Raw genomic sequence first — 12,077 nt, forward strand, 5'->3', positions numbered from 1 at the left:
TAACAGTGAATCTCCCTGATTTAGGCCCTCCTGGACCAGGACATCACCTTCTGTCTGGAAGGACCTGATAACTTTCTTGTTGCATGCAGATGCACACACCACTGCAAATGGGTCAGCAAATAGCATCTATGAAGAACAGGTGGAACACACTACTGATCACTTTTTTGTCACTGTGTTAAGGGTTTGAGAAAACAGCATTGAGTTATATGAAATGAAATCGTCTGAAACATAAGCAAAGTCAACAAGAAAACACATCTTTGGATAGGTGTTAGTATTTTCAAACCATTTTCAAACCATGTACCATGTCTAGTACAAGGACATAAAATTACTTTTTGTTTTGTTGGGTTGTTTTGTGCTTTAGAACTGAGAACAACTGTTACATGCCACCACAAAAGGCAAAACCTTCCCTCTGAATACTGTATAATTAATTCATAGGGTCAGATTTACAGATCTGGAGTTATTCCCTACCTTTCTCTAAGCAGACAGCAACCTGTGCTTTATCCTTCTAGGCAGCTTGCAGGGCCAGAGTATTCAGTTACCACTGCACACAGATTGCTCATGTCTGTGACCTAGTTCTTTAAAAGTTTGCTCCCTGTGGTAAGTTCCATCTGTTTAAACCTGGAGAAATAGACCAATACATTACCTCAGTACCACAGGGATTTGATTATACCTTCTGTATGTATTTTATTTCTACTTGACATGCACTGCCTCCTTAACTTCATAGGTATATTTAAAAGTCTTTAAATTTTCATCAGAGTGCTACCAATAAAAAATATCAATGCAAGATGAAGAAAAACAGAATACTTACGCATGAAACATAAGCATCCTTATGAGCTCCTGTACTCCTTGATGTTTGAAGCTTTACGCCGTTTTGTGTATTAGAGAAATGTGTTCCAAGTTACTGATCATTAACATTGCTTAGTTGTAATCGCTTTTTCATCACAGTTGAACAATTTGGTCACACACACACACAAAACTACCAACCTCCCACACACCCAAAATAATGAAAACAACAAACAAAAAACCCTTATAAGTGCACATGCTTTGGAGAAGGTTTTCCCAGGATGCACCATAGTCTATACAGGATTTCCTTTTTCAAGTGTTAAATGACTGTTTTTATTTATAAATGGATGTGCTAAAGGGACTGCATACAAAGGATGGCTCAGAATCTGGCAGAATTGTTGCAGTGAAATTGTGTGTTCTGGGGACTTCCTAAGGTCAAATGATTCAGACACTACAGTCAATAGGTAACTGGCAAAAATGACACGTATGTGCTTAACGGTTAATCTGGTGTTTAAGAATTTTCATGGTTTTCTAAGAATTTTCATGTTTTTCTAAGAACTTTCATGGTTTTCCCCAAGTAAGACTAATCAGAAATATCTACCTTGTATAGACACATTCTACATATACTATATTCTGTGCATGGAAGGACCAGATACTTCATATGAATGTACAGAATGTTCATTTAAAGGGCATGCAGATTAGTCTCTTGAATTTCTAAGAGGAATGCTGCAGAACAATTATCTTTTTAGATCAAGCAGTCTTATTTTCAAGCCTGGAAAAGAGGTAATCTCAAGACACAAGCCCTAAGTTAAGACAGAAACTCAACATACTTAGAGAAGAGACTCAACCCTTTCCATTTCTCTGTTCTGTACATAATTGATGAATTAATACCCTCCTCTTGTCAGGGTTATAGGATTATATCAAAAAAAACCCCAAACCACACCAAAATGTTAAATGAAAAATTCCGCAGAGGTACAAAGCATAATTATAGGAATTGAAGTGCCATATTCTGGTTTTGCCAATTCAGCAGGTTTGCTACCTTAAATTCTAGAAGAAATGTTATTACCAATAGCTTTCATTAACTTTCAAAGTGACACCCATGTAGTTTTTAAATACATCACTACATCACAGCACAAAACCTTTGATTGATGGTGTGTGGGGTCATACCTCTGCTGCTGGGGAAACAAAGGAATCAGAACAGTTTCTAAAGTTACCTTAAAATGACTGCCCATACTGAAATACCTGAAATGCTTTTATGAAGCAATGCTTGTTGATTATGTTCTGCTGCTTTTTCTGCTCTAATTCCATGATTCCCCTCCTCATTATAGAGGTGGTAGCAGATGAAGACAAAAAGAGATGCCATTTTATAGGGTGGTTCTCATACCTCTTGAGATACTGCTCAAGACTGTCTCATGAAGTAGAGAAATACCAAATAGTAAGTCCTGTACAGATCAAGAACAGGTTGACAACTGCGATAGTTCTGAGAACAAAATATTTTATTCATCAGTAAAACTATAGTTTACAGTAGTATTTACTAAATAAATTATATCATTTCTCTTTTACAAGAAATAAACTAAAATCAAAAATATTTCAAAGACAATATATACACAACATAAGGCCTTTTTATAAATAACTTGTTTTTTCTTCCTTTTCACCAGCAGTGAAAGTTTCTTTAGAGACTCATTTTCATATAGTATGTGCGGTGATTTACCCTAACCCTTGTATGACATCAATTCCAATTTCCATTAATGTGGACCTAGGTGATTAGAACTGAAGGATCAAAACTAATTAATTTTATTAATCACTGTGCTTATTCTTAAATAAGTAAAGGAGACAGCAGATGTTGCTTGTGCATAGTTACAGAATGCATGCAAATAAAACCACTAGAGAGCTGATAGGAAAATATCACTTCCAAGTCCATAAAAGATGATTGGCAATATAGTAGAAAGCAGCCTGAATATACAGTTCTTCACAGTTCAGCAAGCAACAGCAGATGATAGCAGAGTGGAATGTTTCATGTCATTTTTGCCAAGTCCATCAATCCTTTCAAAGATCCTGACACTTCTTAGAATAAATCCAGTTGACTATTACTCTTCATCTGTTAGGCTCAGAAAATTCCTCCTTCTTAAATCAGGAGTGCAGAAAGTGCTCTTCATTAACCTTGGTACTCTCTGTGTATTCTTTGTTACTGGATATACAGAAATTACAAGCAAAGTCAAGAGCTGTGTTTGTTTTCTTATAGAATTATGAACAGATAACATGATTATTCCCCTAGACAGACTGCAGCACAGTTTGGCAGTGATTCTTTTCTTACCTTACCCTCTAATCAAAGGCATTGGGTGTCTCTTCTTGTACAACAGGTAACTCCCATGGCTTTACAGACATTGCAGTACACTTACATTACATGAAATTGAACTAACTACTTGCTGCTGCAAAGTGCTGAACACACTGAACATCAGAGAAAACAGTCCAAATTGAGAGCACCCAGCAGTTCACAACAGCTTTTATTACCTTCTAGAATTGACTGGGGCCTTTGTAACTTCAAAGCATTAGGGAAAAACAGCAGTCTTTGTAGATCATGTATGGGGGTCCTCTTAGCTTCCTCATGATGCCCTTCCCTAACTGAATATCATACCTATCCAAAACCTTTCAGGCACAACCAATGTTCTAGTCAAGGCCATTCTATTTCACAAAACAATAACATAATAATGTTAATGAATCAGTTTTCCACCCTATCTCCTACAGACGCAGTTATGCAATACAAAGAGTTGATCACTTCTTGGCACACAGTGATAGGATGAGGGGGAATGGCTTTAAACTAAAAGAGGGGAGATTTAAATTAGATACTAGGAGAAAGTTCTTCACTGTGAGGATAGTGAGGGGCTGGCACAGGTTGCCCGGAGAAGCTGTGGCTGTCCCATCCTTGGCAGTGTTCAAGGCCAGGCTGGACAGGGCTTGGAGCAACCTGGTTTGGTGGAAGGTGTCCCTGCCTATGGCAGAGGGTTTGGAACAAGATGAGCTTTAAGGTCCCTTCCAACCCAAATTATTCTATGACGCTATGATTCTTGGCATCTCTATGGAGTCAGAGATGAAGTAAAGAGAAACTATTCTTCGCTAAACTACAACTCAAACTAAGGGTAAACGGACAGCTGAACAAAATATTGCAGTAAACTGAATGCATCTCAGCTAATATATCCAACATGGAGCATCAAATCAAAGACATCTGTAATGAACTTTTTTACCATTAAATCTTATGAAAAATAAAATGACCATGTAAGTTCCCATTTATTAAACAGACTTTTAAGGTCACCTTTAAATTGTCCTTTTTGATACAAGCATTTAACTAACCTTTAAATAGTTCAACAGCAATCTGATCTTGACTATGAGCAGCGAAAAAATCTCCAAAGGCTTTTTTAAAACTTATCTCAGAGAACGGTTACTAGCAGATTTAAATCAATATTTTAGTTATGACTTCTAGCACTAGACTTTCAACCTTGAAGAATGATATATCAGTATCATTCTGTGGCAACCTTTAAACCTATTACTGTATTGTGCACCAATGTTAGGGTATTCATCATCACCGATGCTAGTGAGCACAGTGCTGATTTCTCAAAGGATGTTCTCTCTCTAGATAGCTCTGGTCTGGTAGTGAAAGTCTGTCTACTGCTATGTTAGCACCTGAACGTGCTAATAGAGTAAAGCAGTATATACTTGCAGGACACAGAACAATTTAATAAGCAAAGTGAAACTGATGAACGAGTAAAACTGAAGTAATATTTTAAAAAGAATATGACATAAGGCTAAGAAGGATTAAAAAAAATTAACTGAAGAGTCAGTTTAGCATGCTAGTACCAATAAACAAAATAATGTTTTATGAAGTCAAGATAAATGAGTCAAAATTTACACTAGCACCATCTAGTTTCTGGCTGAAAGCCCAGATCAGAATGGCTGCAGTTCAATTTTTCACAGACTTAATGATCATTCAACACAACTTCAGATCCTCTGCCCTCATCACTACTTTTTACTCTCAAAGGAGACTAGCAGTATTGCTGATGCTAGCTTTGTACTATTTCACTGATTACATAATACAAATACGACCAGTTTATTCTTGATGTCTTTCCTCTGATACTTTCAGAGCATTTCAGAGGGATCAGTGATGGAAAATATATCAGCAAAATTTGCTGATGTTGGAGAAAACAGACTTGACAGAAACCTGTAGCAGCTGCTGTGTGTCACAGAAACATAGCTCATGGTACTGATGCCATTTTAAGGAGGTGGGATTTTCAGATGTTCAACTTTGTGTCAGGTACAGTCCAGTTCTGTGCATATGATTCTGGAAAAAGCCCACCTATTTCAAGATGCAGGACATGATCCTCTAAGCACCTCTGTAACTACTGCACAACTTTGGGGTTATTTTCATTGCATATATAAGAAACATTATTTTGTGATAAAGACTGAGTCTGGCTGTATAATTTAGTCCAAAATGGTACATAATGGACAAATGACACTATGGGATGCATTCCTGTAATCACTGTCTGAAATGTCTCACACTGGGTATATAACAGAATATTTAAGCCTACTGGAGGCTTGTTGTATCAGAGCATTTTTGTGCTCCATTTCTCTTTTCATAGGTGTATTTTTGATGTGATTGATTTCCTCATATCCTACATTAAAAGCCTTGGGCATCAGAACATGTAATTATGGTGGAAGTAAAAACCCCTAGCCAAAATTATATCTGTCGTTGAATATGAACTAGGAAATGCTCAAAGAGACAGGCTTTAATAAAGAACTACAGAAGTGAGAACAGAAGATGAAGAGCACTGAAAAATAAGACCACCCAGACAGTCTGACATTTTCTAAACAGCATTTTATAGACCAATATTTGTAAATCTGCTTATCTGTGCATCTACAGCAGCTTTGAAATGTAAAAATAATCTCCAGTGATGTTTTAGGACTTCAGAATCCATAATAAAATTTGTATTTGGACATAAACCACAACACTAAATATTTCTAAATGTAATAATATTATCTATGCAATTCATGCGACACAAATCACAGCTACACTAACCAGACTCCAAATATGCTGGGCTTGCACATCTCTACAGTTATTCCATTCTTTTATTTCACTGAAGTCCTTATCAATCATTTGCAGCCATATTTTCAGTGGTATTGACTTCTGAATTATATACAAGTTTTGTGAGCTGTTCATTCACTAACAGGAGGCAATGTTGTATTTCTATGTAACAATTTCTCTATGCCATCAGAATCTTCCATTACAGTTAAACATACAGAAGTATTCTTCAAGCAAAATAGTTCTTTAAAGAAATCCTATAGTCAAGGCATATATTTATTTATTTAAATCCTATGTTTATCACCAGATGACTTGAGGTGTGCAGCATCACAGTGCAGCAAACTTTAGAGTATATCACTATGCTATTTATATGCATATTCTTGTTCCACTGTAATTGTAATGGCAATTAAGCCTATTTGCAGTGAAACAAAGTAATTCTTAAGCCTTACTACTCTGATTTTACTGGTATTGTAATTTGTCAGAATAATATGTCAGTTACCTTTATAAGTAATTTCAGGGACAGGCTAAGCAAACACAGTGGAGTAGTTCATAATTGCACATGCTCTTTCAGGGACAGAAAGCTCAGTCAAAAAATTTGGGACTTCACTGCAGAACAGAAGGAACAAAGTGACTTTTAAGTTATTCCTTACATCCTAAGAGAAATTATCACTCCTAAGGTTGTCCATTTTAGGTAGCAGTCCTTAATAACAGCGGCCTTAGGTCTTCAGGATCAGCTGCACTTGCCGATATCTGTTAAAAAACTTTTGCAGGATTGGGTTTATATATTTCCTACTAATCAAGTTCCATAGAACACAGTAGACTTTTGTGTTAAATGGTGTTTCCTGTTATTTCATGCTTTTCTGCTTATGTATCAGCTGATGATGCTGATAAACTTTGTTTCCAGAGGAAGAAGGAAATGTTAGTTTACTCTAGTTTTTTTTGGTGATGTTTTGGTTTTCACGTTTTTGGTTTTTTTTGTGGGTTTTTTTTGTTTGTTTTTTGCATGCTTGTTTGTTGTGGGGTATTGTGCATTTGGGTTTTTTTCTGGCTTTCTACATGAAAGTGCTAAATGCTAAATAGAAGACAGTTACCTTCTCTATTGCTGGCTTACATACAGGATGCTTTATCTCAGATTACATCTTTTACTCTAAGTACCTCATCTGTCATTGTATTACATAGTCATAAAGGAAGACCTCTTTAATGTTTTAATTCTCTGCAGAGAAACATTGCAAATTTCTAACTACTTTATGTATCTGCTTCTATTGCTGCATTTTTAATTAAAAATTAAAAATATTTTTATGGAATATTCATTTTTTGTTTCTCATTGTATGGTACTAGAATATTTCGGAATAATTTAGATTGGCTTATACTTAGTGCTCAGTGCAGATCATGTTTAGTCATATTTTATTGATAAAAGCTAGATTTCTTAAGTTATTTTCTGAGTTAAAACACCTATGAGAAAATAAACCAATGGAATCTTAAAGTAAACTTGGATTTGAGGATGTTCCTAACAGTGCTGCTTAGAGTGGCAGGTTCACATAATGCTGGTTTGCTGAACCTGGTCTTTGTTCAGAACTGAGAAACTCTGGGTCCAGACCACCTCTGCAGTTTTAAACTCAAGATGTCTCTGTATTGGTGTCCTGGAACAAAAATTATTGCTGTTACCAGGTAAAATCTCAAATTTGACATTAGCTGCACAGTGTGAGTTTGCACAGTGTTCCCTTGTTGTGGTTTAAGCCCAGCCGGTAACTCAGAATGAGGCAGCCGCTCACTCACTCCCCCTCTTCCTCCCCCTACTCCCAGAGGGATGGGGAGGAGAATCAAAAGAATACAACTCCCACGGGATGAGATAAGAACAGTCCAGTAACTAAGGTGAAACACAAACCACTACTGCTACCACCAATAATAATAATGATAAGGGAAATAGAAAGGGAAGAGAATACAACAGCTCACCACCCACCAACCAATACCCAGCCCGACCCGAGCAGCGATCTCACCCGTCCGGGTAACTGCCTCCAGTTTATATACTGGGCATGGCGTGCTGTGGTATGGAATACCTCTTTGGCTAGTTTGGGTCTGGTGTCCTGTCTCTACTTCCTGTCAGTTTCCTCTCCTCCCTGGCAGAGCATGAGACTCAGAAAGCCCTTGGTCAGAGTAAACATTACTGAGCAGCAACTAAAAACATTGGTGTTATCAGCGCTGTTCCCAGGTTGAAAGTCAAAACCACAGTACTGCACCAGCTACTAAGAAGGAGAAAAAATACTGCTACTGCTGAACCCAGGACATCCCTTAACGTAACACCCCAAACCCAATGCTCTTTCTTACTTGTAGGAACTACTTTTTACAGTCTCTGCTCCACCCTACCTTACTTGTCTGAATTCCTACACAACACTGTTTCAAAACAAAATGACATTTTTCTTCTTTTTTTTTTTTATAGTAAGTTAACACACTGCTATTTTACTACATGGTTCGGGTTTTTTTCATTCATTCATGGGATCAAAAATTCATAGCTCTTAATTTACTAGAGGACTAAAATTTGTCCAAGAAGCAGGAGGCAAAGACATCAAAGGATAAGTGAAATGACTGAAAATAAGCAAGTTACTTTTCATTGTATAACAAGGCCTGCACAAAAAAATTATCATTAACCTAATGAACAGATTTTCCTTTTTGACCCTTCCTCTCTAGTACAGTTCTTGCCACAAAAGTCACAGACATCTGTTTATGAAAATAGAGGGAAAATATTACTAGGATTATATCAGAATGTTCAAATTGTGCTTTAAGAAACCAAATCTTCGTGAAAAAAAAACAAAACCCTTAACTCACTCACTCCCATATTTATGTTGAGATTTTCAAAATGGCCTAAAAAGGTCAGGTGCACAAAAGTTCACTGAGAAGAGTGTGCAGTAAGCTCACTGCCCTGGACTTCAAGAGAGCAGACTTTGGCCTCTTCAGGAACCTGCTTAACAAGGTTCCATGGGATATAGCCCTTGAGTGTAAGGGGGCCCAAGACTCTTGGTTAATATTCAAGGATCACCTGCTACAAGCTCAGGAGTGTTGCATCCCGACCAGAAGGAAGTGCAGCAGGAGGGCCAGGAGACCTCCTTGGATGGATAAGGAACTGCTGAGAAAAATTCACAGGAAAAAAAAAGGCTTATAAAAGGTGGAAGCAAGGACAGGTGGCCTGGGATGAATACAGGGATGTTGTCAGGGTAGTCAGGGATCAAGTTAGGAAAGCTAAGGCCCAATTGCAGCTAAACTTGGCAAGGGATGTTAATAGGAAGGGATTTTATAGGTATGTAGCGGCTAAAAAACAGACTAAGGACAATGTAGGCCCCCTCCAGAAACTTTCGGGAGAACTGGCGACACAGGACTTGGAGAAGGCTGAGGTTCTGAATGGCTTCTTTGCCACGGTCTTCACTGGCAAAGGCTCTGACCGCAGCACCCAAGTCTTGGAAGGCAGACGCAGGGACTGTGAAAATCTAGACCTTGGGCCCACTGTACATGAGGATCTGGTTCGAGAGCATCTTAAGAACCTGAATGTACACAAGTCCATGGGACCTGATGAAATCCATCCACGGGTCCTGAAGGAGCTGGCGAATGAAGTTGCAAAGCCACTGGCCATCGTATTTGAAAAATCATGGCAGTCAGGTGAAGTTCCTGATGACTGGAAAAAGGGAAATATAACCCCCATTTTCAAGAAGGGGAAAATGGATGACCCGGGGAATTACAGACCAGTCAGTCTCACCTCTGTGCCTGGCAAAATCTGGGAGCAGATTCTCTTGGAAGGCATGCTAGGGCACATGAAAAACAACAAGGTGCTTGGTGACAGCCAGCATGGCTTCACTAGGGGAAAATCCTGCCTGACCAATTTGGTGGCCTTCTATGATGGGGCTACAAAAGTGATGGACAGGGGTGGAGAAGTTGACGTCATCTACCTGGACTTGTGCAAAGCGTTCGACACAGTCGCACATGACATCCTTGTCTCTAAATTGGAGTGTCATCAATTTAATAGGTGGACCACTCGATGGATAAAAAACTGGCTGGATGGTCGCACGCAAAAAGTTGTGGTCAATGGCTCAATGTCCAGCTGGAGACCAGTAACGAGTGGTGTCCCTTAGGGATCAGTGTTGGGACCGGTCTTGTTTAATATATTTGTCACTGACATGGACAAGGGAATTGAGTGTGCCCTCAGCAAGTTTGCCGATGACACCAAGCTGTGTTGTTTGGTTGATACGCTAGAGGGAAGGAATGCCATTCAGAGGGACCTTGACATACTTCTGAGGTGGGCTGATGCCAACCTCATGAAGTTTAACCATGCCAAGTGCAAGGTCCTACACCTGGGTTGGAGTAATCCTAGGCACAGCTACAGGTTGGGCAAAAAGGAAATTCATGGTCGTCCTGCGGAGAAGGACTTGGGGGTGTTAGTCAATGAGAAAATGAACATGAGCCAGCAGTGTGCACTCACAGCCCAGAAAGCCAACTGTATCCTGGGCTGCATCAAAAGGAGCGTGACCAGCAGGTCGAAGCAGGTCATCCTGCCCCTCTACTCTGCTCTTGTGAGACCCCACTTGGAGTACTGTGTGCAGTTCTGGTGTCCTTAACATAAGAAGGACAGGAAACTGTTAGAGTAAGTCCAGAGGAGGGCCACGAGGGTGATCAGGGGACTGGAGCACTTCCCATATGAAGACAGGCTGAGAAAGTTGGACCTGTTCAGCCTGGAGAAGGCTGCATGGAGACCTCATAGCAGCCTTCCAGTATCTGAAGGGGGCCTACAGGGATGCTGGGGAGGTACTATTCAGTACGGACTGTAGTGATAGGACAAGGGGTAACAGGTTGAAACTTAAACAGCAGGGGTTTAGACTGGATATAAGGAAGAAATGCTTTACTGTTAGGGTGGTGAGGTACTGGAATGGGTTGCCCAGGTAGGTTGTGAGTGCTCCATCCCTGGCAGTGTTCAAGACCAGGTTGGATGAAGCCTTGAGTGATATGGTTTAGTGTGAGGTGTCCCTGCCCATGGCAGGGGGGTTGGAACTAGATGATCTTGAGGTCCTTTCCAATCCTAACTATTCTACGATTCTATGATTAACTGAAATGCAAGTTGGGTGCCTACATCCTTAGTACCTCTGGAATGTGAACTGTAGATACCAAGGGAATTTATAAAATATGGATAATATAAAGACAAAGAAAGATGTAGACTTGAGTTTATCTTTCAGCAATCAGATAAACTTCTCACTAGGAACCAAACCAGAAAAAATACATATTTTTAATCATATTCCAGCTACCACAACTGGACAACCTTTCACAGCAGAAAGGGGAGCTTCATACTGAGCTTCAATGTACCAATGTACATACCGAGCTTTACTTCACTGGCTTTAAAATCAGGCATATAAACACAGAACTTCACTCTCTGAAAAACATTAACTTCTACATTGTGGAATATTGGAATATTCAACAGGAAAGATTTTTCTTTTCTTTCTTTCAATTTTTTTTCCTCTGTCCAATGGAAAATAAATAACTGGAAAAGAAATCCTACCACTAAAGAAAAACTGGAGGTCATTTTGGTATACTTCATTATTAACACAATTAATAGGCACATAGATTCTTTAGGATTTGCTTTGGTAAAGTACTCAGGCATATGTCCTATTTAATAAATACCTCAATGTAACCTTGCATCTTGAAGTGAAGCATGTAGTTTAGTTACCTGCTGAGCTACAGTCAAAGGAACTTCAGGGAAAAAAGTTCATTAGAAACAGTTTGACAACTTACTAAGTAGATATCCAGAACTGAAGCATTATCATTTTCCGTTTCCAGTGTGCTCTGTTCTGAAGTCAAATAGATGGCACTGTCTTCTAAAGTGAATGTTGAACTCGAAGGCAAAGAGCCCTTACTGCAAAGAAAAGGGGGACTACAGTGAACCAAAATACAAGTTACAGAGAGCTCAGTCATAGCTGAAAATTTTAAATTAAGTTTCTCTCAAATGTAAAAGCTTCAAATACTTGAAAAGAAAGAATGTAAATGGACAAGTATGGATATGTTGACAATGTCTAGATAATTGGCAGCTTATATTTGACTAACATACACAAGCCACAGTTTCTATCTTTTCATTAATTAAAGTTTTACCAGGAAGCAATGCTGTTCCTGAACTCTGATATTTATTTAAAGAGTGAAACCATGTCACAGTAAATGTGGGATAATTTAATTAATTTCAAAATAAGTTACTTTT

The 12,077-nt window shown here is 38.7% G+C and overlaps 1 protein-coding gene across 4 annotated transcripts in view; it reads right to left on the bottom strand.

Annotated features, from left to right (window-relative positions):
• Positions 1-2,405: 2,405 nt before the first annotated feature.
• The window catches only part of PIP5K1B (phosphatidylinositol-4-phosphate 5-kinase type 1 beta), a 105,143-nt gene continuing 95,471 nt past the window's right edge, over positions 2,406-12,077 (bottom strand). For all 4 annotated transcript variants that reach the window (XM_031054402.1, XM_031054401.1, XM_005154967.3 and 1 more), the window contains 2 exons: positions 11,621-11,741; positions 2,406-2,971 (listed from right to left, as the gene is read on the bottom strand). In XM_031054402.1, the coding sequence (XP_030910262.1) occupies positions 2,969-2,971; positions 11,621-11,741 (124 nt within the window). In that variant the 3' untranslated portion in view covers positions 2,406-2,968. The remainder of the gene's footprint in view (positions 2,972-11,620; positions 11,742-12,077) is intronic.

The sequence above is a fragment of the Melopsittacus undulatus genome, chromosome Z (assembly GCF_012275295.1).
Source record: "Melopsittacus undulatus isolate bMelUnd1 chromosome Z, bMelUnd1.mat.Z, whole genome shotgun sequence".
In the NCBI taxonomy this organism is placed as follows: Eukaryota; Metazoa; Chordata; class Aves; order Psittaciformes; family Psittaculidae; genus Melopsittacus; species Melopsittacus undulatus.